At 38.7% G+C, this 27,734-nt stretch overlaps 1 protein-coding gene across 1 annotated transcript in view; it reads left to right on the forward strand.

Moving 5' to 3' along the window:
• The first annotated feature begins 1,550 nt into the window (after positions 1–1,550).
• phf21b (PHD finger protein 21B) overlaps positions 1,551–27,734 on the forward strand; it is a 67,074-nt gene continuing 40,890 nt past the window's right edge. The window contains 2 exon segments of the mRNA XM_054624730.1: positions 1,551–1,672; positions 2,427–2,486. Coding sequence (XP_054480705.1) covers positions 1,619–1,672; positions 2,427–2,486 — 114 coding nt within the window. The 5' untranslated portion in view covers positions 1,551–1,618.

Genomic DNA, 27,734 nt, shown 5'->3' on the forward strand with positions numbered 1-27,734 from the left:
AGTAAGTCCGTAGGTGTGAAAACACATGTTTTATGAGAAATATATTGTTTATGTTGTGATGTTTTCATAATAATAAACTTTACTTATACACCACCTTTCAAAACAAAGTTGCAAAGTGCTTTATTGTTAAAACAGGAATAAAAAAACATGTAATAAAATAAAAGACTTAATAATACAAGTTAAAATGGAGATAAAACACATGAAGGTAATATAAAAATAGAAGGCAATGATATGTGCTCGCATTAATAAAATATTGATACTTTTATTGAAGTACAAGATCTGAGTACTTCTTCCATCGTAGATTACAATAACTACATGATTATTAAAACATATGGCTGCTATTCTTTATGTTTTAGCTCTATAGTTTTATATCTTAGTAAGTCCGTAGGTGTGAAAACACATGTTTTATGAGAAACATATTGTTTGTTATGTTGTGATGTTTTCATAATAATAATAAACTTTACTTATACAGCACCTTTCAAAACAAAGTATATAAACACAAAAACATGCAATAAAAGACAACAATACAAGTTAAAATGGAAATAAAACGCATAAAGGTAATATTTTCAGAGAAAACTCACCTCTTCAAGAAGTCCTACCCTGAGCCTTCCTCGTAGCACTTATTGTATTCATATCAGTTTGTTACACTTATTGTATTTGTATTAGTTTGTTGCACTTATTGTATTTGTATTAGTTTGTTACACTTATTGTATTTGTATCAGTTTGTTACACTTATTGTATTCATATCAGTTTGTTGCACTTATTGTTTTCGTAGTAATTTGCCTCTGCACTATACTTTTGCTCTGGTTTATGCTTTTAGACGCTTGTTTAAGAAAGGAGATGCACTTATGACTTCTGGTGACTTGAATACCTGTGTTGAATACACTTATTGATAAAAGTCTCTAAATGACTGTAATGTAATGTAATAAAAAAATAGAAGGCAATGAAATGTGCTCGCATTAATAAAATAAAAGAGAAGTAATTTAATAATGATTTAATTGTTTTCCCTTTTGTTTAATTTTTCTTGTTGACTGTTTGTGACATCTGTTTTGAAAAGTGAAACATAAACAAATGCTTTATTCATCATGTTAAACTCCTGCGACCCACTGCGCATGTCTGTCTCCGCTCCATCCGGGAACTTCAGAATCACCATTGACAGCCGCAGCGCAACTGTTCCCCCCAAGGCAAAGTGAAATCAATCCGCGCGTTCGGACAGAATATAGTCCCCGGTTTTCAACTTGAAACAAGCGTCAGAAAAGCTGCCTGTCTGCCCCACGTCCGAGCCTCGACGTTCAGCCGCGCATGTGGAGAGGACCCGTCCGGGGCCTGAGCTCTTTCCGTCGGGTTCTGAGCACTTTGAGAGGCGGGCGGAGGGATGAGTCTCTAGCTGCTGCTGGAGAGAACTTGGTGCTCTGGTCGCAGCCGGAGTTCTTCTTTCCTTCTGTTGTCGTCGCTTTGCAAAAAAAAAAAAAAAAAAAAAAAAATTAAAAAAAAAAAAAAAAAGAAAAAAAGAAAAAAAAAAAAAAAAAAAAAAAAAAAAAAAAAAAAAATCTTTGGTTTCACTTTAACTTCGCGTCGGTCGCAGAGAGTCCGAGAAAAGTGCTTCAGAGGGCCGAGCATGGAACTACAGGGCCTGCAAGAGGCGCTGAAAGTAGAGATCCAGTGCCACCAGGTAAATAACATCCAGTTATTATCAGGAGGAGGAGGAGGAGGAGGAGGTGCAGGAGGAGGAGGAGGAGGTGCAGGAGGAGGAGGAGGTGCAGGAGGAGCTGCAAATGTCGACCAACAAGTCACATTTAAGTGCACTTTCTCCTCTGCTACTTTTTTGTGCATGCTGTTTTTTCTGTTGTTGCAGCCTGTGCAGATACTAACACTCCTAACAGAGATAATAACAGTGATAATAGTGATAATAACAGTGATAATAACAGTAATAATAGTGATAATAACAGTGATAATAGTGATAATAACAGTAGTAACAGCAGTAATAACAGCAGTAATAACTGTGCTGATGCAGTGCTGGAGGTCCGGACGCGACCTGCATATTCATGAGGAGCAGACAGCCTCTCTCTCTGCGGCTGCTCCGCTTTGTTCCTCCCGTTCAGCACCACAACTTGAGGGACACTTTTTTTATTTTGTTTAACATATTCAGGCTTTTATTGTTGTTATTGTTGCACAGATGAAGCAGCACCCACAGGTAACACAGACGTTTCATTATGAGCAGTTATATATTTATTTATAGCTTCCAGCTATGCGAGCAGAGAAACTTTAGCAGGATGAATGTCGCTGCTTGTGCATGTATGTTAATGTATGTTAATGTATGTTTATGTGTGTTTATACATGTTTATGTGTGTGTGTGTGTGCACACATGCATGCATTAGTTGCATTATTGTGTCATAAATGCTGGTTTTATCACTTTGCATGTGCAGGATGGAGAGCTTAAGAGACAGCTGCACGACAGGAGGATAACAGCGCTGAGCGACAAACAAGTAAGCTTCTCCTGAGAGAGAGAGAGAGAGAGAGAGAGTGTTTATGTGTGTGTGTTAGTTTTTTGTGTGTATGTTGTGTGTGTGTGTGTTAGTGTGAATGTGTGTGTTTTTATGTGTGTGAGTTTGTGTGAGTGAGAGTTAGTGTGAGTGTGTGTGTTTCTGTGTTAGTGTGTATGTGAGTGAGAGTTAGTGTGTTTTTTTGTGTGTGTGTGAGAGTTAATGTGTGTTTTTGTGTTAGTGTCTCTCTGTGTGTGTTAGTGTGTGTGTTTGTATGTGTGTGTGTATATATATATATATATGTTAGTGTGTCTCTATGTGTGTGTTTCTATGTGTGTGTATGTATGTGTCTCTATGTGTGTGTTTCTATGTGTGTGTGTGTTAGTGTGTGTCTGTCTGTGTGTGTGTGCATCATCTTCTGCAGCCCAAACAAACATGGAGGCTTGTGCAAAAGCCAGTAAAGCATGTGTGTGTGCGCGTGCATGTGTGTGCGCGTGCATGTGTGTGTGTGTATATGTGTGTGTGTGTGTGTGTGTGTGTGCGTCCTCTTCTGCAAACTTGTGTAAATGTGTAAATGTGTAAACGCCATTTTGAGCAGGTCGACATGTTTCTGAGAGCCGGTCCGCTGAGCCTGAGGACCCGGATGTGAGTGCTCCTAGAGCCGTAAAGGAGTTTTATTTTTTTTTTTTTACGTCTTTTTATTTTATTTTTAAACGCGCTGTTTGTCACTTTACACACTTTACAGCTGCTCTGCTCGTCACGTGGTGGAGGAGAGTTCAGCTCCTCCTCCTCCTCCTCCTCCTCCTCCTCCGCTAGCACCGCCCCGCCGGTCGGTCCCGGCTCTCACAGCAGAAGCCCTGATCAACCAGAACGAAGTGTCGTAAAGCAGCCTCCGCGCTGCTTTACGGCTGCTGTGAACTCTCCCTCCAGACTCCCTTCACAAGCTGCTTCCTTTAACAGATCAGCTGTTCTTAATGCCGTAAAGCAGCACTGACTCATCATGTGACTCGTCATGTGACTCCCTACACTCATGCTTTACACTTCGGCTGATAATTAACTTTTGTGAACTTTAGTTAAAACAAACAAAAGTAGGCTTTTGCTTTTCAAAATAAAAGACCCTCATTAGAAATCAGATTCTGCCTCTTCAGTGGGTTTTATTTAAATCTAGATAAGATAAGATAAGATAAGATAAGATAAGATAAGATAAGATAAGATAATCCTTTATTGCTTACAGCAGCGTAGAGTAAAGTGCACACAAGAGACATAGTAGAAGAAGACAAGATAAAAAATAAAATAAAACAAGTATTATAAATAAGCAATAAAAAAAAAACAGTAGAAAAAAACAACAATAACTGAAATATTATATTTACAGACAGAGAAAAAAACAACAACTATTTTAACTTTTTTAACTATTATTGCACAGTGTAATGTGTGATGTATTGCACAGGTTTTTATTGTCATGAAATTATTATTGTCATGTGATGAACAATCTGATTTGACTTTAATCTGACTTTAATTATATATATTCTGAGCTCTTGTCATTAAACTTAGCACACAGCGGAACACGAGAACCCCCCGGCTCTCCGTCCCGCAGAACCCTGAATATGAATCATAGTTTGTGTTGTAGTGGGAGTATTTTCTTTCCCCTTCTTCTTCTTCTTCTCCTCACAGTTTGGTAGTGGAAGCTTCCATTTTGAGAGAGAAAAGGGGGGTGGGTTTCTCCCCCCCTCTAACATGGAGAGGGAAAAAGTCTGCAGAGTTTCGTGCAGGAGGAGGAGGAGGAGGAGGAGGAGGAGGGGGGATGGGCCCCATTCATGCCTAACATTACCATTTTGATTGCTTTGATGCTGTTTTTGGTTTGGATGTGTGTGTGGGGGAGGGGGAGGGGTGGCAGTGAAAAGAGAGCGAGAGAGAGAGAGAGAGAGAGAGAGAGCTCAGTCAGCACTGCACGGCGATGTTTTTAATCACCACGCTGATGAATTCTCTCTTTTTCAGCTGCAAAATGTGACCTTTTACTTTTTCCCTCTGCTGCTTCTCCTCCAGAATTATCCGTAACGTCCACACAGCCGAGGTCTAACGAGGACCGGGCTGTAACTGAAACCCTCTGAGGCTGTGTGTCAACATCTGCTATGCCCTCGGAATAAACTCTCCCCGAGAGCCGCCGAGAGGCCCAGTATTTATCAGAAATAATTAGACAGCCGCACAAGTGTTTACTAGTAGCATGGAGGGAGAACGTGTCCTGGCCGGGGTAAAGAAAGCCTGGAGGTCATTTCAGGGGCACGGTGTTTTTATTTCCTGTGTGACGGGGAGGGGAACTGTTGGTAAGAGCTTTCTGCTGAGCTGCACAATGATTTCATCTGAGGGTTGAGAGCCGTCGCTCTGCAGCGTCCATGTTGAAGTTTTAATAACAACATGTTTTTGCTCCAGAAAACAGTTTATTAGAGGGGGGGGGGCTCTCTGGAGCTGAACGATTAGAAGAATAGATGTTGGTGAGTTAGACTGCGGTGGTTCTCTGCTCGTATATTCAGTATCGAGGTCTCTGAATCGACCACCTCCATCCTTGATGTTGGTGTTTTGGGCCCGTGAAGAAGAATGGATTCATCGATCGGCTCTCTCTCTCGGCTCCACTTGCTCTGCGTTGCATCATCGTGACACCAGTTTTCTCCCAGTTGTCAGGTAGAGACAACTTGTTGTGGTTCCTTCTCAGACTCTTCTCTCTCTTTTGGTTTCATTTATTGTCTGGGAGCAGATTATCGCTGATCTTCTGGGTTTATCTCCTGAAGTTTAAATGTGATAATTATTCCATCTCTGGATCCTGAGAAAGACGTATGTTTATTTAAAAACAAAGGCCTGGAAAGGTTTCATGTGCCAGGAGTAAAGGCAGCATCTGTAACCATGGATACGCCTGCTTCTAACACATGCACAGCGTTCAGACTTCTTCGTTAAGGCCTCTTTAAGTTCCAGGGAGTTTATTTTAAACGCAGGGTTTGATTTGAACTTTGCTGCTCGAGCCAAAGCATTTTTACGAGCCACTATTCTGTAGTTATGTTTTATTGATTAAAGTTGATTTATTATGGGCTGCTGTTTACTTGAAGAAACTACATTTACAGCTCCTTTACATGCGAGTGACCGCTGTAAACACGACACTATGTCGTAGCTGGAGCTTCTTGTTCAGGTAGAGAACAAACACAGAGTGTGCAGGAAGTGCTCATGGGAGTTGTAGGAATTGTAGTGTCACTTTGCATCCAATTCACTCGTCTGGAGTCGGAGGGGTTTTCTGAAAGGGATTTTAGTCAGAGGCCTGAAATGAATTATACATATATATATATATAAATGAATAAGTCAGTAAATAAATAAATAAATATTTTTTAAGGGGTTTTGGTGAGATGCCTGAAATAAATTATATATAATAAATAAATAAATATCATATTTTTTAATGGGGTTTTGTTGGATGCCAGAATTAAATTATATATAATAATAAATACAGAAAAAAATATATATATCATTTTTTATTGGGGTTTTTGTTCGATGCCTGAAATAATAAGAATAATAAATAGATAAATAATAATAAAAAAAAAAAAAGTGATGGAGGAGAGGAGTTGTAGGAAAACAGCTGCTTTTATCTGGACTTGTGTCTGATTGGTGCAAGTTACCTGACAGCCTCTGTGATTGGAGGACATGCAGGAAAAGGCGGGTCAAGAAGAGTCTACTCATTATGAAAAGTAAACATTATGTTAAATAATTATCAGCCGTGTTGTAAAGAGACTCGTTGTGTTTTCTGGATGGTTGGGTATCCAGGACTGTGCTGTGTTTAAAGGTCACGACTAAACGCTGTGTGTGACGTTTCCATTCTGTTAACTGATGCTCTGAAGTACACACTATTACTATTACTATTACTATTAAATACTATTATTACTACTATCTATTAGTACTGTCACGTATGTCTGAAAGATGGTGTAATGTCATTGCTCATATGTGTTGAATTTATACTATTTCAAGTGTTTTCTTTGAGAGCAAAGCTGCAGTTTGTTTGGTTAAAATTAAAATAAGATGATATAAGATTAGATATAAAAAAACAATATAATAAAAATATAAATGTATATGAACAATAGAATAACTATTTTCAAGTGTAAAAAAAGTAATACTGACACCATTGCAAAATAGAATACAACAGCCGTAAGAACAAGGAAAATAAATAAAGTAAAACATTTAAAACGGGAATAGAAAAAGTTCAATACAACAACCAAGATTAATAAATACAAGAGTAAAAACATCAAGTTTATAAGATACCAGAGCTCAATGGAAACTAAAACAGTAAAGGACTCTTAAGCATGATATTAAGAGAGATATTGTTATTATAAAAGTAGTATAAAGAAATTAAACAAAATGTAACTTGAGTTTGGTGAAGACGGAAACAGAAGTTGAAGGATGAAACAACAGAACGATTATTCTCTTGTGTTTCAATGCGTCATTTAGTAGATGTTCATTATAATGTAGTTTCTTATAGTACTTGTACTTGTACTTGTACTGTACACTTATTTAATACTGGGTTTTTACTGCTTTGTGTTCTGTCCAGCTGCTTCTGTTTCAGTCAGCACATTTACATTTACCAAAGTGCACATCCTCTGTAGTCACCTGGTCCATGTACAGAGTGTTTATTTATATACATGTATATTCAGTAATAAGATATCCACCCTGGACTTTACTTTGGAGGTGTGTGAGTGATCCTAGCTTCCTGTGAGCGCTTCATAAATACTCCTCTGTGGGTCTAAAGCCTCTTTATGTGCCTCCATGTCTCCTTTCATCCAGACTCATGAGGACGTTTGTCGTGCTCTCATGTTAAAAAGAAGATTTAGAAACCTGGAGACTCGTAAACAAGAATCTCTGTCAGAGAGTTCCTCTGATCCTCCGCTCTGACTGCAGGAAGCCGGTGTTTAATGCTAATCTGGTGTCTGAACGGCCTGTAAACAGCCTGAAAACAGTTCAGTATCCAAGGTGTTACGTTTCTACATATTTCATTATTTACAGCTATTTCAGTAATGTTACAACACCTAAACATGTTGTCATGTTTCCAGGTATCCATCAGTGAATGTGAATAACTTTACATAATGTCTGAATAATAATCCTGGAGATGTTGGATGTTAAAAACCAGATGTTTGTAGTCTGAATATATGAAGTGAAGAAGCTTCAGTTTGAGCTGGTGGTCACTTTGTTTACAGGCGCTGTGGTTTTTCCAGCGTTTCATTGAGATGTCAGATTCCTCACAGGGTTTTTCTGGGCCGTCTGGAGGAGGAAGACACTGGGTTGTCTCTGAAAAAAGACCAAAAACCTTGTGATACTTTCTGCTCTGTAGACGGAGACGAGGATCGATGGGATGCATAATGTGATTAACACGTTATTCACTGACTCAGAGGCGTGGGTGGAGTTGAGTTAAACATATTCATTTATATGCAACACTCACTACTCTTGAGAAGTGTGTGATCAGCTGTTTAGTTTACAGCTGATACATTTTATATTGTGAAGTAGAAGAAATGAAACAAAGGAATGAAACGCCTTAAAGAGCTTTGAATTCAGAAAGAAGTCCTGCTGTAGACACTTATAGTTGTTAGTGGATGTTTCTGTAGATATACAATGAAATTAATTCATATGTAATCATGAACCAGGAAGTGTACAGACGTTAAAAACACACACATGGTGGGACAGGAGGTGTTTGAGTTAAACAAAACCAAACTTTCCTCCAGGAGACGTTTGTTCCTCATGAGAAGTCAAAGTTGATTTATTCATCACGTAACTTCTGGACTTCAATAAAGACACTTCAGTAGTTATTTTAACCCAAAAGATGATCTGTTCTTTAAACCTAACTAAATGTGAAGACAGAAGTTTATTTATTTTTTTCTTTTTATAGGAAAACTCACAAACAATGTGGAGTAACCTTTCATAAGATGTAAGAACTGTTGTTATTGTTATTATCTTCAGCAGACATGAAGCTCATCATCTCATGATGGTTGATTTTAAGTAAAAACTTCAATGAATCTTAAGTTTATTTTATTTTATTTGCACAATTGAAAAACATAAAAACATAACATAGATAAATAATATTACAGTGCAGGAAGAGGCAGAAAGCCCACTGTACACCTATATAACATAACAAATGTACAATACTACAACGAATACAAAGAATAGAGTAAACATATGGTATGAAATATTGTGAAAAAAAGCATTTTTAGAAGGTATGATTTATAATAAATACATTATAAACAACAACAAACAATCTGTTAAATCTGCTTCTCATCACGGTTCATCCTGGATATTATGAATCATATCACTATACTGCTATAAAGTACTGAGAAGTCCCTGTAGTACTCACAGATGTTACACAGTGTTCTTTACCAGGTCACATTAAAGCAGCTGGATCTGGTTCAGACTCTGGTTCCAGTCTGGTGAAAAGCCGTTTAAAGGAAACACTGTCTGCTTTTCTTTTTCTGCACTAATTTCCTCTCTGCACCAACATGAGTCATCGAGGGTCAGAGGTCGCTGTCCTTCATCAGCTCTGCTCCGTAATTGGAGGTGTGAGAGGCTGGAGGAGCTGTTGGTCGTCTCAGTGTTAGTCCACGTTAGTCCACGTTAGTCCACGTCAGTCCACGTCAGTCCACGTTAGTTCACGTTAGTCCACGTCAGTCCACGTTAGTCCACGCCAGTCCACTTTAGTCCACGTTAGTCCACGTTAGTCCACGTCCAGACTGAGGACGGTTTGTTTTGTCTCTCAGGTTGAACGGAGGTCGGCGAGTGGGCCGACTTTCCCACCAAAGAGAGGCTGATCCCAGGACGGCTCATTACGTTAAACCAGGAGAGGGTTTAGGGATTTCTGCCGGACTCACTGACACAGAACAGATTGGTGTTAAGGAACCATTCTTTATACGTTTGAACATCCTGTCTTTCTTTCTTCTTCCTCCTCTGAAACTGAAGGAAGCTTTAATAGATGATCAGTGCATCTAGAATATCTTTTCTAATTCTAACAGAGTTTGTCAGTGTGCAGCAGTTAGCTGTTAGCTGTTAGCTGTTAGCTGTTAGCTGTTAGCTGTTAGCTGTTAGCAGCCAGTGGGCCCCACAGTCCTGTCGGCTAAATAACGGAGCTAACGGCTAACGTTAACAGAGGTTGCATTGAGTTACATTTTGTTGCGTTCAAGCTCTTTTTAGTAAAAATTTGTATTGAGCAAATTATATCATTATCATAATGTTTTCAAATGTCTTTTAAAATGTGTTTTGGCGAAAAACTTGAGGAGAATCATCAGAGATTAATAATAAACTCTAATAATAAACTCACACTATGCAGACGGTGTGTTGAAGTACATGACAGTTATTGTTTTACTAGTTTTTTAACGTGGTGCTTTCACCATTTTCGACTAAATATCTGGTATCACCTCGAGTGGAACTTACTAGTGTTGTAAAGGGTTTTTTAAGCATTTTTATTGAGAAAAATAAGATTAGATCAACCTTTTATTGATCTCCAAGAAAGTAAAATAAATACATAATACTTCATGTACCATATATATTTATATAAGCCATGTTCCTCCTCCTCCTCGGTCTGACGGCGTCTTCTTACTGAGCAGCAGAGTAAAGTGCTGATGTATCAGGAATCAGAGAGCAGCGATGAATTAACCCGAGTCGACGTCCACGCTGCTGTTTCTGCCTCTGAAACACTCCGACATCTCTGAACGCAGCAACAGTCTGATGTAAAGACAGGAAATCTAGTTATTTATTTTTTTACAACTCACTATTATTTTTGACATCCTAGAAATAGTTTAATCCTCAACACTATCGTTCATGTTTCTATCAATCCAAACCCAAACAAAGACCCTCAGAAATAGGAATTTAAATCAAATTTTCTTGTTTTTAAGTTGATTATCTGAACATCCCAGAAAATCCAACTTTATTCTTATGACGATACGGTTTTTATAGTAAAATTAAAACAGTATTTTCGCAATAAAAACTTTTTTCTTTAATAATCATGACTTAATTATCAAACTGATTTTTTCATTTTCATAAAGGACTTCTTCCTTGGAAACGTTTTTCTAATAACTTAATCATTTTTCCTTAAGATGTAGAATTTCTTGTTAAATGAAAACTTAATTCATGATATTTTGACTTATTCTTTTAAATTTAAGTCTTTGTCTCAAGTAAGTTATGGCCTTTTTCGTGTAATATAATTTTATTTTTGTGGAAAATACAATTTTATGCTGACGATAAATAACTTTATTCTTTATAAATATACATCTTATCTTATAGTTTTTTTACGTTTTCTTCTAAATTTAAATTTAAGCCTTTTTCTTGCAATATTATCTTTTTTTCAGGGAAAATACAACTTTATGCAGATGACAGAGCTTTTATTATCATTAATACACATCTGAATCTTATAGTTTATGACTTTGTTCTTATAATATTAACTTTTTTTTACATAGAAAACGAGTTTATGCCGATTATATGACAATATATACATCTTTATTTTATAGTTTGACTTTTTCTTATATATATTTAGACTTTTTGTTTGTTAAATTTTGTTAAAACCTCAGGTATTTTGTCATAATTCTCCCTCATATTTGTGACTTCAGTTTATTCATTTGAACAAACGTGTCCACCCTCAGGTGAAGACTTAAAACGCTGACATGCCGTCGTGTTTGAGCTGTGACTATAAGTAAAGAAGAAGAAACGTTTTCTTCTTCTTCTGTGGTGTGTGCTGAAGGTAGCAGGTGGTTCTCCCTTCAGGGAACGAGACTGTTGTCTGCTGGAGTGCCGCTCGGATCGGATTATCCTCCTCAAAACGCCGTGAAAAATCACTGTAATAATTCAAAAATTGCCTCCCTGCATCGCTCAGCCTCCTCTCGTGTCTGAAGGTTTGTGTTTGTGTTCGACTCATTTGCATGTTTTGTTTCTCAGAGTTTATCTCCTGGCCTTTTGTGGAGGCTCAGAACGCCGCGTCTTTACTCAATTTCACGCAGACCTGAAGTTAATTGTTGCTGTTTCATTGACATCAATGTGTTTTCTGCTGCACACACACACACACACACACACACACACACACACACACACACACACACACACACACACACACACACACACACACACACACACTGCTTTAACAGGTGGAAAGTCAATTATATTGGCATATTTGGTATTTACAAAGTTCAGCCTGGTCCCGGTCTGAAGAAGCGTCTCTGCGTATTAACGGTGTGACGTTCAGGACTCACAAAACGTTGCGTGATATTTTAGTAACGGAGGGAATATTAATCAGTTAAATCAAATCTATTAAATCTTGAAATGAGGAGGAACACGTCGGTGCTCTGAACAGAAACTCATTTATTTATTTTCACATTCGAGGAGTTGGATTGTTCTTCTTGGTGCAAAACAATAAACGTACTAATAAGAAAATATAAGCTTAAAGCTCTACTGCAACAGTCAAGAAACATGAAAAAATATGAAATGATTCACTTTATAATTATTCACTATATACAGTGAAAGAGCTGTACGGTTTTGTGATGCGGAGTAAATCAAATACCAACATATTTTTTACGATATCATAGGGTTGACTATTGGTGCTTTAACAAAATATTCACATAATGAAGTTTTAGATGAATAATCATCACTTATGTGGATAAAAACAAACAAATTGAGGAAAAAAAAAATCAAAAAAATAGGAAATGACAGTAATACAGCCTTTACTAACATGAACATACGTTTATGTTATATTAAGTTAAGTTTCACAGATTTGTTGTCACATGACTGTTGGTCTCAGATGAATCAATCATGTCTTCATAGTTTCACTGAGGAGCTCAGAATTTAATGTTTTTTACAGAATCTGGTTAAAGGAAACGGTTTATTTTAAATGAGACGTGTAGAATACAATGTTTTTAATGAAATATCACAATTTAAAGGTTTGTTTTAGCTGCTTTTTCTGACTGAAGCGATCGTCACACATGATGTGTTCAAGGACTGTAGGAAAGATGAAAATCTGACAATAATGACAGTTTTTACAGCTTCAGACTGTGATGAACGGTGTAGTTCTGGTGATTGTTTAAATGAAACGTGTTCCATCCCATCGGTGGGTTTTGGGTTCAGAGGGTTGAACTGCAGCGTCACAGGCCGATGGAGGAGAAACCACCAGGAGGTGTTGGCTCTGGTTTGGTAAACGTTCCTGGTTCTAGTCTTTTAAAAGGAGACTCTTGTTCCTCATGTTCTTCAGTCTGTGGAGAGGCAGACTGAGTGAGCGGTGTGTTCAGGAGCAGCTTGTGGAGGTCAGTGAATGTGAGCGCTGTGAACGTTGGGTCCGTCTGATGAGCTGCAGAGGAACAAAAGCTGCTCTCGTTAGTTTCCTCCCTCATTCACTGGACTCACCCTTAATGAACTTCCCTCACATTTTCTCACCCTCCGTATCGTAGCAACATGTTTATCACCGTCAGTCACCTGGGCCTCTGTGAGAGAGAGAGAGAGAGAGAGTGAGTGTGTATAAGTGGTTTGTACAAGAAAAGGAGTACAGGAATAGTAAGACCGCCAGAATAAAAGCGTTTATAGATTTGAAGGTGATGTTCCTCTGCGTTTTGGGGATAAGTAGGTATTTTTGTAGATTTATTTAATATTTTAGACTTTCTTCCACTAGAGACTATCACGTTTTCTTCTCCTACAAGTTTTTCTCTCGTATATTTATCACTTTTATCTCACTCAGAATATCAAGTTACCTTTTAGTAAATTGCCACTTTAATCTCAGAGAATATCGAAGTATTCTTCTTTATTCTCTGAGATTATCCACCATTTTTTTATTGTAAATGTTCTACTGTAATCCCAGAGAATATCTGAGTTTTCCTCCTGTAAATTTACCACTTTATTCTCAGAGAATATCTAATTTTTCCCCCGTACATTTTTCTCGTTAATCTACCACTTTAACTCAGAGAATATCCACATTTTTTCCTTTTAAATTTACTACTTTAATCTCTGAGAATATCCAAGTGAAAACTTTGGATATTCTCTGAGATTAAAGTAGTAAATGTACACGTTTTCTCTCCTAAATATACCACTTTAATCTCAGAGATTATCCAAGTTTACTTCTAGTAAATTAATTCATTTAATCTCGTTAATCTGCCACTTAAATCTCAAAGTTTCCTCTCAGATTGTTACCGATGTCTCCGGCTCTACAGTTCTTATTTTTTAACCTTTTTTAATGCTCTCTGGTAGTCTTGTGTTTAGAACAGCTGGGTTGTGTTCTGGTTCCACGTAGAACCAGAGAGGGTTCCTGTGTTTGTGTTTGTTGTCTCGGGTCACAGCTCTTCATCCTCTTCATCCTCTTCTGTCTCCTCTTCCTCCCACTCCGGTCGTCCGTCTGACTGACACAATGAATAATGTCTTTTCTGAGGAGAACGATGAGACGCGAGCAGATTCCTTTACACGAGAGCGCCTCGTGTACGTGAGTGCTCTCGTGCATAACAGATTACAGTTCAGGCTCCAGTCACCGCTTATCCGCCAATCAGCTGACAGGACGGACGAGCTCCGCTTCAGACCTGGAAACAGGAAGCAGGGCATGTTGGTTAAACTCAGATAAATGTGTGGATGTGAATACATTTAGGAATCAAACCCCCGGTCACCTTGACCGCTGTAGTTTAAAGGACAGTTCTGACGTTTCCACAGATTAGAATCGAGTCCGTCTTTCATTCAAAGGGCATCAGGAGAGAGAGAGAGAGAGAGAGAGAGAGAGAGAGAGAGAGAGAGAGAGAGAGAGAGAGAGAGAGAGAGAGAGAGAGAGAGAGAGAGAGAGAGAGAGAGAGAGAGAGAGAGAGAGAGAGAGAGAGAGAGAGAGAGCCATATTGACTTCCTCCTTCGGTCAGCAGCTCGCCGGCCCGATGCCGCTGCCGACTCCGCTGTGCACCGTCAGCAGCACTGTGACCCGAAAAAAAATCCACTCTATCATCAAACGCTGAGCAGCAACATCTCAACCCGCTTTATGGCAGATTATTCTGACAGTTACCATGACGGCAGCTTCTGAAACGTCTTGATGGGAGTTTGTAGCTCAAAGCTGCTTCATGGAATACTGATGTATAAAACACAGATAAATACACTCTGAGGGTTAGTACAGCATCACTATGGAGAGGGCCGGAACATTTAATGAGAAGGTGAATGGGTTTTGTGTGTGTTTGAGGCTTGTGTTAAAGCTGCATTCTCTCTGCTGTCCACCAGGGGGCGACTCCTCTGGTTGTATAGAAGTCTATGAGAAAATGACTCTACTTCTCTCTTGATTTATTCCCTCAGTAAACATTGTAAACATGAGTTTATGGTCTCAATCTCTAGTTTCAAGTCTTCTTCAATACAGCATGATGTTCATTTAGTAAATGATGCTCCATTTAGAGTCAAACAGACCATAAAGCAGGGGATGCTTTAGGGCGGGGCTACACACTGATTGACAGGTCCACACCAGAGACGTATACGGCGTCTCTACGTCACTCCTCCTCACTCCATATATGGTCACTTCCTGTTCATTTGAAGCAAATAAAACAACATGGCAAAAACGCAAACTCTTCAAACTAAAGCTCAACACTTCCTCTGCTGATCCTTCACAATAAAAGCCTCCCTGTGGCTCCTTGTGGACTTTTATTTTTAAACATCTGCAGGAAGTATTTTGTTTTAATTGAAAGAAAATAATCAGTGAATGAAAACACAGCTTTTATCTGTTATTTTGAATATAAATATTGTTATCTGACACCTTAAATCAGTTTTTTGACCTTCAAAATAAAAGCTTACCCTCTAAACAGGAAGTGAGGTGTGTGTGTAGTAGTAGTGTATCTGTGTGTGTGTGGACTCGTCTGATTCAGTTCACACACAGACTGACAGGATGACGGCTGAAGCTGCCCTCTGCTCCCATAATGCTTTTCACCTCCATCTGTCAGACGGAGGGGGAGTTCACTGAAGCTCTCTTCTTCATGAGCTCAGCGTTGGGATTCCTGTTTTTGTCCTCCATGATGTGTTTGAACTCCACTTCCTGTCCACACGGTGTTCAGAGGGGGAAGAAGTACTCAGATCTTTATCTGGAGTAAAAGTAATCAGTTCCACAGTGTAGAAATACTCTCCACCTAGTAAAGCACTGCATTTAAAGTAACTAAAAGTACTAAAGTATTTGCATCAAAATATACTTAAAGTACCATTTTCTGTTCTTTGTCTTATTTTGTATTCTAAACCTGATCTTTATGATCTATTAAACTTTGCATGATACTAATCTAAACTAAATGTTACTTGTTAAAGTCATGCAATCAAAGTAAATAAAAGTATTATCGTCTAAATATACTTTAAGTACCAATATAACTCATTTTGCAGAATAAAACCTATATTGTATTATTTTAATTTAAATTATTGATGCATTAATGTTGCAGCTGGTAAAGCTGGAGCTCATTTTATCATCTATAATAATACATAATCATTTATTAGTTGATAATATATTTTTTAAATGCAACATAACTAAAGTTATCAGTAGACTCTATTACAGGTTTGAAGTATTTGTACTTCATTTTATTACAGTACTTGATTTAAATGTACTTGGTTTCTTTCCACCATTTGTTTCTCATATTTATCCGACTTTGATCGAAGCGTAAGCAGCAGATTATAGTTACGTATACATATTTATATCTTATTTAATTCACTTGACTCTTTTAGGTAATTAACAAAATGTGAATATAATATTTTTTTCCGCCAAACAGAGTAAAATAATAAAAGGGAACTCAGATTCAATAAAAGTTTAATAAATGATACTTTACTAGTTTGTGTTTCTTTTATCTGGAAACAGACTTTTGGAGTTTTCAGAGAGCTAATCCCCCCAAAAACTACAACTCCCACATGTCATCCAGCCACATGATGATGATGATAATGGTTCAAATTACTTTTTATTATAAAAATAAATCAGAATTTTGATCACATGGGTTTGGTTTGATTTTGATTTAGTGGTGTATTTTGTGTCGTCTTTCTCACGTTGTCATTAACTCGTTGTTGTTGTTTCTTAATATCTCGGCCGGGATTCTCCTGAAAGAGATTAATAAATAGAAATAAAAACCCTGGTCTGCTGTAAGTAACCACAGAGTAACCCTGGTTCTAGTCGTGTTTCAGAGGACTTCTTCTTCTTCTTCTTCTTCTTGCTCAGACTGTCTGTGGAGTTTCTTCTCCTCAGTCTGCTGCTTTTTGTTTTATCTGGGCTGCTCTTTAATCTTTAATTCCTCCTCTGAACTAAACAGGTCGTCCTCATGAAACATTGAGCGGAGAAAAGAGATGATTTTAAATGATCCGTTAGGATGAGACGCTGAGCAGAAACTTAAGAGGAAACCAGGAGTGAGGAGCCAGAAACCTCTGAGACAGTCTCATGGTTTGTCTTCTTGTCTTGTCTGAAGACCACAAAGGTGATACGATGCTTCTTATCCACCGTCTCTCATCTGATTGGTTGATTTAGATATGAAGTCACAGAAACATGAGTAGTATCCTGGAAACCTGGCTGATGTAGTTTGTTTATTACCCTAAAGAGGATCATGTGATAGAGGCCTGACCAATCAGGGAAGGACTCGTCATGGCCGGTCAGGAAGCTTACGTTTTGTGTATGAGTCATCGTTTTTTAAAGGTCTCCAATTCTACCCGCCAGAATAAAAGTATAAAACTAAAAACACAACAAAAGCTGTTTGAAACGTCTCTAAAACAGGTACGTTAAGTGAAATAAAAGCAGTTTGATATTGATTTTAATCAAAAAATAAACCCAAAGTGAACTTTATTTTATATCCAACAAAGTCTGTAGTTAGAAAGTTTAATTCATGTAACTCTTTGTTTAAAGCACATTTAGATTCAGACTCACTAAATATTTAAATGTTTCTAAATAAAGCTCGTGTGTATTTCTGTAAACAACATATGATTATATTTATCTAATAAACAAACACAATGAAACCAGCTCATAAAAACTGGATTCTCTGGTTTCCATTGACACATTTTTTTGAACAAACTTTGAGTGTTCATGCTTTCTCTCCCAGTATAAACTGGTGTTTTCTGCTGGTGGAGACGTGGAGCAGTGTTTTATATTTGAGGTGGCGTCTCTTTGTCTTTGTGAAAAGAGAGGAATGTTATTGTCTTCTTCCTCAGCAGCTGGTTCCTTCTCAGCCGGCCGTCCAGCCTCATTCTCTGCTCGCTGATTAGCTTTTTGTTGCCTCTCCTGGCTGGATATATATAAATATATATTTTATATATTTATATATATATATATGTGTGTGTGTGTGTGTGTGTGTGTGTGTGTGTGTGTGTGTGTCTTTTTTAAGGAACAAACAATGGAGTCGCTCAGCCAGCTAAACAGCGATCAGCAGAAAGAGGTCAATTATTGGAGCAGGCCTAACAAAGAGTAGAACCTCTCGGTGTTGGTCTGATTGGTCTTTGTCATGGAAACCGTTCTGTGGACGGGAGATTGGTCTCCTGCTGTCCAACGCCGGCCTCTGATTGGACGGCTGACTTCCATGAACATGTGAAGAGCTGCAGCTTCACGTGATTAAAAAAACCAAAAAAGAAACGGGGCGCCGCGTCCCGCTGGAGCCTCCACAACTTAAACCTGTTTATTAAAATCAGAGCGGTGAGTGGGAGGGGCTTCTGTTTCTGGCCCTCATTTGCATACTCCTTCTAGGCCAGCATCCCACAATGCCCTGCTTTCTTTTTTTTTATGCATTATTGAGGCGTCCTGAACGAGGGAAGAGGCCTCGCCGTGAAAGGAAGTAGGACTTCAAAGAGCCCTTTTGAAAAATTGATCAGGTGGTTTGTAGCTTCACGTTGATCTCTTTTCATCAGGTAAACAAGAAAAAAGACTTTTATTTATTCCATGGAGGAGGAAACATGCTGAGGAAAACACAGATTTGTGTTTTTTTTCCCTTAAATGTTGCACTGAAGAGTATTTTAGTATGGTAAGGCGAGGTGGTAAAGTTTCCTTGTTTTTTTACAGTGTGGTTATTAAAATAACAACAAATGAAATCAGAGAAAAAGCAGAAAAACGGGACTAAATCTTTTATTGTGAAAGGGAAGAACAGAAGGAGTGGATCTGGTCCGTTCTGTCTTTGATTAAAGGAGTAATAAAGTTTTGGCGTTTTTATTAGAGCCACCGTGTTGTTTTATAAATATAGGAGCACATCATTATCAATAAATATGATTGGTAGATTTCTTTATATGCTGAAATATGAGAAAAGTCAGAAAAGAAACCGTCTCTTTTTCTCCATATGAAATTCAGATTCAACAGATATTTTAGGTTTTTCAAGAAGCAGTAATTATTGATTTTTTTTCTGGAAAAAGGCAAAGCCCTGTCATTAAAGCAACATCATTGACTTAAACCAGAATCTATTGATTGATCATTGATTTATGCAGAGTTTACCAACTCAAAAAAGGTGCTTTTGGATTTGAGTTTGTCTTTTATTCACATTAGTCCTTCACAAGTACAGATATCTGTAACCTTCAGGTTTCATTTTGGAGCAGCCAGTCCCACCAATCCTCCCAGTCCTCCCAGTCCCCCCAGTCCCACCAGTCCCACCATTAGCCTGTGTGCGTCTGGTAGTTTGAGTCGGCCACGCCTCCTCTCCTCTCTGAAAGGTCACGGAGGTCGTTCCTCACATTACATCACCCTGATGATGATGAAGAGCAGGAAACGTGACACGCGGCATCGCCAATAAATAACTTGTAGACGTGGAGGAGCTGATGTTCTCCGGAGGTCAGAGGACAGAACACGGACTTCATCCACCGATCAATGAATGTGATTAGATGAAAAACTAAACCGTTTTTATTCTGATTTACTCAAATCTACAACCGAACAAGTTAAAGGTCAAAAAGATCAGCTATGATGCTAAAATGCTGAAAATAGGATTTAAATATCGCAAAAATATAAAAGAGACTTCATTTATTTATGTAGTACAGTAAAAAGTACAATATGTACCTCTGAGATGGTCTCTGGTCTCTAGTCTCTAGTCTTTAGTCTCCTGGTCTCTAGTTTCTGGTCTCCAGTCTCCTGGTCTCTAGTATCTGGTCTTCTGGTCTCTAGTATCTGGTCTTCTGGTCTCTAGTATCTAGTCTCCTGGTCTCTAGTATCTAGTCTCCTGGTCTCTAGTATCTAGTCTCCTGGTGTCCTGGTCTCTTGTATCTGGTCTCCTGGTCTCTAGTCTCTAGTCTTTAGTCTCCTGGTGTCCTGGTCTTTAGTCTCTAGTATTTAGTCTGTGGTCTCCTGGTCTCTAGTCTGTGGTCTCCTGGTCTCTAGTCTTTAGTCTTTAGTCTGTGGTCTCTAGTCTTTAGTCTTTAGTCTGTGGTCTCTAGTCTCTTTAGTCTCTAGTCTTTAGTCTGTGGTCTCTAGTCTCTAGTCTTTAGTCTGTGGTCTCTAGTCTTTAGTCTTTAGTCTGTGGTCTCCTGGTCTCTAGTCTCTAGTCTTTAGTCTCCTAGTCTCTAGTCTTTGGTCTGTGGTCTCCTGGTCTCTAGTCTTTAGTCTGTGGTCTCCTGGTCTCCTGGTCTCTAGTCTCTAGTCTTTAGTCTGTGGTCTCCTGGTCTCTAGTCTTTAGTCTCTAGTCTTTAGTCTCCTGGTCTTTAGTCTGTGGTCTCCTGGTCTCTAGTCTTTAGTCTGTGGTCTCCTGGTCTCTAGTCTTTAGTCTTTAGTCTCCTGGTGTCCTGGTCTTTAGTCTCTAGTATTTAGTCTGTGGTCTCCTGGTCTCTAGTCTCTAGTCTTTAGTCTCATGGTGTCCTGGTCTTTAGTCTCTAGTATTTAGTCTGTGGTCTCCTGGTCTCTAGTCTGTGGTCTCCTGGTCTCTAGTCTTTAGTCTTTAGTCTGTGGTCTCTAGTCTTTAGTCTGTGGTCTCTAGTCTCTAGTCTTTAGTCTGTGGTCTCCTGGTCTCTAGTCTTTAGTCTGTGGTCTCCTGGTCTCTAGTCTTTAGTCTGTGGTCTCTAGTCTTTAGTCTCCTGGTCTCTAGTCTCTAGTCTTTAGTCTCTTTAGTCTGTGGTCTCCTGGTCTCTAGTCTTTAGTCTGTGGTCTCTAGTCTTTAGTCTCCTGGTCTCTAGTCTTTAGTCTGTGGTCTCTAGTCTTTAGTCTTTAGTCTGTGGTCTCTAGTCTTTAGTCTTTAGTCTGTGGTCTCCTGGTCTCTAGTCTCTAGTCTTTAGTCTGTGGTCTCTAGTCTCTAGTCTTTAGTCTCCGGTCTGTGGTCTCCTGGTCCCTAGTCTCCTGATCCCTAGTCTCTGGTCCAGATCCTCAGGTACTCATTGGCTGGAGGAAGCTGTGGTTGCCGTGGTGACGGCGGCCATGACGCTCCGTCAGAGTGACTGCTCTAATCCTCCCTCCCTCTTAAATCTGTGCTCAGATCAGCAGTGAGGCTCCAGGCGCCGCTGCTCCAGCACTGATAATGAGCAGAGAGTCTAATCTGTGAAATCCCTTTAATCTGAGCCGCAGAGAGGCACACGTCAGGGAGAACGGTTCCACGGGTTCTACCAAACGTCAGGGAGAACGGTTCCACGGGTTCTACCAAACGTCAGGGAGAACGGTTCCACGGGTTCTACCAAACGTCAGGGAGAACGGTTCCACGGGTTCTACCAAACGTCAGGGAGAACGGTTCCACGGGTTCTACCAAACGTCAGGGAGAACGGTTCCACGGGTTCTACCTCACCTACAGAAATACAACATTCTTAAAGAGTTCACAAAGAGTTTGTGAATAATGAGTGTTGCCTCAGGCTCGTTCACATCTAGAATAACAAACGTAGACGCTTTAAATGAAAGAACTCAGTTTGTTTTCTTATTTATTATGTAAATGTTGATTTAATGCCAATCAGATTATGGATTAGTGTTTATTTTTATTTCATTCACAGCAGAACATTGTGTTATCTGCAGCTTTTTAAATCCAAACTGACTCATTCTCAACCTTAGAATAGGACGTAACTCAAAGGTCTACTTACTAGCTTCATCTGGAGCTCTCAGCCGAATCACACGTAGAGCTAACACAGTTAAGAATTGATTGAATTGATTAGTTTAAGTTACTTTCCAAGCAAAAATAACAAATTATCTCCAGTTCCAGTTTTCAGTAATCACTAGATTTTGACTTTTTTTTAAGACAAAACAACCTATTTGAAACATTTTCTCTTATTATAACTGACACTTCAAAAAATAACATTAAATAATAATATTGTATCGCGACTTAAATATCGTTATATATTCTATTGTGATCATATCGGGACTTTAGTATCGTGATAATATATTGTGACTTTAGTATCGTGATAATATTGTATTGTGACTTCAGTATTGTGATAATATCGTATTGTGACTTTAGTATCGTGATAATATCGTATTGTGACTTTAGTATTGTGATAATATCGTATTGGGACTTTAGTATCGCGATAATATCATGACTTAGTATTGTATCGTGATAATATGTCATTCGTGACTTCAGTATCGTGATAATGTCATATCGTGACTTCAGTATCAGTATGATAATAATGTCATATCGTAACTTCAGTATCGTGATAATATCACATCACAACTTGTATCGTGATATGTCATATCGTAACTTCAGTATTGTGATATGTCGTATCGTAACTTCAGTATCGTGATATGTCATATCGTAACTTCAGTATCGTGATAATGTCATATCGTAACTTCAGTATCGTGATAATGTCATATCGTAACTTCAGTATCGTGATAATACCGTAACATGACTTAAATATCCTGATTGCAATATGACTTTGGTATCATGATAATATATCGTGACTTAAATATCCTGATATTGTATCGTGACTTTAGTATCGTGATAATATCGTATCGTGACTTAAAGATGACCTGGTGGTCGCTTTAAAGCAAAAGTTAATGGGGGTCACCTAAACCAGGAGAGCTCGTCCTCTGGGACCACGAGTATCCAGACTTTATTTACATCTGTCCTGCAGATGTATAATCTTTTACCCAGCATGCTCTGCGGTGTGACAGTCTGTTTGTTCAGCCGGCTGGTGAAGGCGTGTTGGTTCTTCTCCGGACCGACCAGCTGTGTCTCCGGCTCGGTGGAGATAGCGGCTCTGCTTTGAACTTCAGAGTGTTCTTCTCCTCCTGGTGCTGGTGGAGGATCCTCTGGGGAGCCTCTCAGCTCCTCATTAGGCTCCTCCTGCCTCCATCTACTTCAAAGTTGGGGACGTTTCTGCCTCAAAAAAGTGTCTTTGAAGGAGAACAGGGACAATCGGAGTAACGCTGGACTGATGTCAGATCTGATATATGAGTTGAACTGACAGTGACGGAGAAAACAGTCTGAAAACAGCTTCTAATACGTGACATACTGGTTTAACTGGGAGCTCTCTGTGCACTGGTACTGTCAGATTAATACCCTAAAATAGTACTATTATATTTAACTTCTCATATTCTACCAAAGATTTCTGAAACCAGTCTCAAACCTCTGAGATAAACTAAATCGAGTTGTTTTCTTCTGCAGACAGATTTTAAGATGAAGCTCAAATATCCTTTGTGCATCTTTTATTATCTTATTTTATAACTTTAAGATTTGTATCTAAGATCTTGTTATCAAGTTATCACCTTGATTGGAAATTTGTCGGCACAAGATGAGATAACTCGAGCTGAAACGTCTGAAGATGGATAAAAAAATCTTCAACTTTCTTTGACTCAAATTTTCTGTCGATCAACTAATGAAGTGAACGATTAATCGTCTCAACTTCAATCCCGTTTTCTTCGTCTTTTTTTATATTTATGGCAGATGAGGCTCGACTACCGGTATTCATTTATAATAAGAAAAGTTATTTCTGTGGCTTTTAAACAACCCATCATCTTTTTTTTATGACTGTAGATGTTTCTCACTGTTTTTTAGTTCAGGAAACAAAATGAACCTGAAGTTTACTTTGAAATCAGCTGATTGTTGATGTTCAGGATCATAAAAACATTTGAGGATTGTATCTGAGATCTGAAGTCAGAAAACCATCAAAATACTAAATGTTATACTTTTACTTTGTTATAATAATTATAGTGTTTCTATTCATAAAAACACAATTCAAATGATAAGGAAATAAAAGATTGTATTTTGGTGGCATTATTAATTTTAATGATGTATAATAATCTGCTTAGAGCTAGTGTTAGGAAGTTAATAATCTCCTTCAAACTACTGGATTTATTCTAGTTTATCACCAACACTATATTTTACAGATTACATGTGAACACATCATGATAACTGAGGTTCATTTATTCACATTTTTGGCCTAAAAAGAAGAAAAATATGGCCGACATTTCCAGATGAGTCATGTGTTTTAGTTTATCGTCTGTTATTGGAGCTGACGGAGGAGAGAGAGAGAGAGAGAGAGAGAACGATGAAACATGTCGCAGAAATGAAATCTGTGAAAGTGTGGAAGCGGTGTCAGAGTTCTGGTCCGGTTCTCTTCTGGTCTCTGATTGGTCCTCGTTATTCGTCTGGAGGTTCTGGAGACGAGTCGTCTCTCAGCAGAGATCAGGGCTTCCTGCTGCTCTATTAATAGAGCGCCATGCTTTTTAAACCAGCGTGTCTGTAAATAAACCATGGAGACACACACACACACACACACACACACACACACACACACACACACACACACACACACACACACACACACACACACACACACACAGTGTGTGTGTGTGTGTGTGTGTGTGTGATGTTGCTGCAGACTGAGGAGGGTTTTCCTGTAAACGTCTCCGTCCGTCTGACACCACTCGTCTCCTCACAGATGATTTTCAGCTGCAGGCCGACGTCCTCTAACCTTTTTATTTTTCATATATTTTAATTTTTTATATATTTTCATTTTTTTATATATTTTTTTACTTTTTACTTTTTATATATTTTTATTTTTAATATATTTTTATTTTTAATTTATTTAAATGTTTTATATATTTTATTTTATATATATATATTGATTTAAACGCTGAGGTCCAGAGCTTCATGTGAGGACTTAAAAGCAGCCGAGCAGAGAGAGGAGAGAGTCGTATTAATACGTCTCGGTTCTTAATGTGCTGTGAGTTGCCTGGTAACTAACGTGGAGCGGAAAAAAAACCAGTTGACTTAAGAACCATAATTCAACAAAAGCCCCTCTTTGGATATTCACGTTCAAGGCCTTTTACAGAACGTCCTTGAATGCAGCATGACTCCTCTTCAGATTACACGTTTCTCTTTTTTTACATGTTCAGATCCGTCCAGGCTCTTTGAGAGATTAGTGAGGTTTGTTTTTATCAGAGTAAGTTGATTTATCCTCTAAAGAGACAGAGAGTGACGTAACATCGTGTTTCATTTATGAGGATTTAAAATAGATGTTTGAAATCAGACTCCATGAAACACTCATATCAGAACAAAATCAGGATCTTCTGGATCAATCATTCTTTGTTTTTCTGCTCTCAGATCCGTTTATTTATCTTTCTGTATTTTCACATCATCCTCATGTTGAGAGGAGTAGCTGATGAAAGAGTCACAGGGTGCATATGGATGAAGTATCTTTATCCTGGACTTAAACATGTCCCTGAATGCAGCTGTTAAAGTTAATTATTTTGCAGCGACTTATTGTCAGTTATTAAATATTCACACATTTAGGTTTAAAGATTAGTTGATCATATTTCTAACGTTTAAACGAGGCCTGTCATCAATCAAATACACTTTTTGTTGATTATTTAGTTAGTTAATCTAATCAACAGATCAGTTAAACTATAAAGCACCAGTTTAAATCTTGTGTTTATCAGAGATCTGTTCATACGTTTCTTTAACTTCTCAAATAAAGAATTCTCAGTCGACTGAAACCAAAACGACTGTTAATCAGATTATCACATATCAGATTTATGTCTTCCAGAGGTTTCTTTAATGTGAAAATAAAGCCTCTGAATATATATGGGGAACTTTTACACATAAGATAATAAAATATACATTCAAGAGCAACATTTAAAAACCTGTCTTTACTCGAGATGTGTTGGAAAAAAACCCAACTAATCGACTAAAGATCAAACTGACGGATTAATAAACTTTTAATACACATTGAATCTCAGGGATCAGACTACTTGTGATAATTATTGTAAATATCTTTAAATATGTGGAGTCTCTAAATTCAAGGCCACAGAAAGTCCTTGAATCCATCGTACATTTGAATCTGTTACAACTTTATGAACACATTCATATTCATTTACATTTATGTTGAGAAGATTTATTTTATTCTTCAACCTTTTGGGACTTTCTGTCAGACGGCAGCATTTTAAGCTACGAGGAACTTTCATTGTGTGTTGATTCTGGCGACCCCTGTGGACAGAAGTGGTACTGCACCCGAGCACCGGAGCCCCTTTAGAAAACCTCTCGTTTTACTGCAGCGGGGTCTGACAGTCTGACCCGCTCAGTCCTGGTTCTGGTTTCTCCAGAGCCTCAATTCGTCTGGTTCACTTCTGAAGTTCATATACATGAATTCATCTTTGTGTGTGTGTGTGTGTGTGTGTGTGTGTGTGTGTGTGTGTGTGTGTGTGTGTGTGTGTGTGTGTGTGTGTCAGATTGTGCTGCTAAAACCACAGTTCTTAAAAATCCATCTGAATGAGACCTGAGTTATTTGAACAGAGTATTTGTTTGAGAGGCCGAGGTTTGGGGGTAACGTTTAGTTTGGTGTGTGTGTGTGTGTGTGTGTGTGTGTGTGTGTGTGTGTGTGTGTGTGTGTGTGTGTGTGTGTGTGTGTGTGTGTGTGTGTGTGTGTGTGTGTGTGTGTGTGTGTGTGTGTGTGTGTGTGTGGGGGGGGGGTCGTCCTTGTGCCGGCAGTCGGCAGCTAACAAAGAGCGCCGCATAATAAATGGGACTTTAATTTGTTTTTCCCCGACAAGGTCGCTGTGAGTGATGGGTGAAAGGCAGCGGTGGGATGTTGGTGGGGGGTCGGGGGGTAAAAGCCTCAATTTAACGCTCACGTGTTCGTAGTGGCTAAAATCTACAATGTAGTTCTGTTGGAAGACGTCACATGTTTGGATTTTGCTTAATCATTAATCATAACGGGGGGGCTAGAATTAGCTGCCTTATGAGATGTTTTGTTGTCGCCATGGCAACGGGCAGATAAGGCTTATGGGTGCTGTAGTATTCTGAGTCACTCCAGCTAAACAAAAGCAGGATTGAGCAGAAACGTAGTTTTCTGAGGTTGTTCTGGACCTGTTCATCTGTAACGATGCTCCTAGAAGCACCTCACGGGTCATGAGATGGTTACTAAGACAGGAAGGAAACTACATAACATAACATAACATAACATAACATAACATAACATAACATAACATAACATAACATAACATAACATACCCAATAGTTTGTTTTATCAGATGTTTCTTTTATATTTTTTCTCTTTTATTTTGAAATAGCAGATATTTTGACCTCTTCAGCCCACTAGAAGGATTTAGAAGCAGCAGCCGGACTTCTAACCACAGACTGGTGGACATGGCCTCATTCTGAAGGTTGTCAGATAATACAGATGTTTTACAGCAACTGTTATCAACACATAACAGACATCTCTGCAGTTTGAATTCAGCCTGATTTAGTTTATAAATAACTTGTAGAGCGACATATTTATTCTGTAAACTATTCCTCATTTAGCTGCTGAAACACGAGTGAAGTTCCTGATCTCACACGTCCTAAAGAACACATGAAGAAGAGTTCCAGCTGTTCTCCTCCTGAGCTTTGGTCCAGACTCAGGCTGACCTGAGACCAGACGGCTGAGGCGCTCCGTCTCTGACCTCTGACCCTCGCTGTGTTTACATGGAGACGGTTGTCAGAGCAACAGCTGCTACGTTAGCTCAGTATGGAGATGTAGACGCTGCTGTGGGAGCTAATGAAGGAAGGTTCACACTGATGGAGGAGGAGAGGAAGGAGGAGAGGAAGGAGGGGACGGAGAAGGAGACAAAGGAGTTGTTGAAGAAGAAGGAGGCAAAGAATAAGGAGAAGTAGAAGAGGAGGAAGAGGAGATGAACAAGGAGAAGAAGTAGAAGAAGAAGAAGAAGAAGGAGACGCAGAAGAAGAAGAGATGGAGAAGAAGGAGGCCGAAAAAGATGGAGACGAAAAGAAGGAGAAGACGGAGAAGAAGAAAGGAGGAGAAGGAGGAGAGTGGCTGCACTGAGTTTTATTTTGAAGGCTCACATTTAAACTGCTCTGTTATTATTTCTCATTATTTCTTATCGGAGGACGCAGAGATGTAAACAAAGTAAACAAAGAGGACAAACGCTGGAAAAGCAATTAAAACCAA

Source organism: Anoplopoma fimbria, chromosome 23, assembly GCF_027596085.1.
Source record: "Anoplopoma fimbria isolate UVic2021 breed Golden Eagle Sablefish chromosome 23, Afim_UVic_2022, whole genome shotgun sequence".
Classification (NCBI taxonomy): domain Eukaryota; kingdom Metazoa; phylum Chordata; class Actinopteri; order Perciformes; family Anoplopomatidae; genus Anoplopoma; species Anoplopoma fimbria.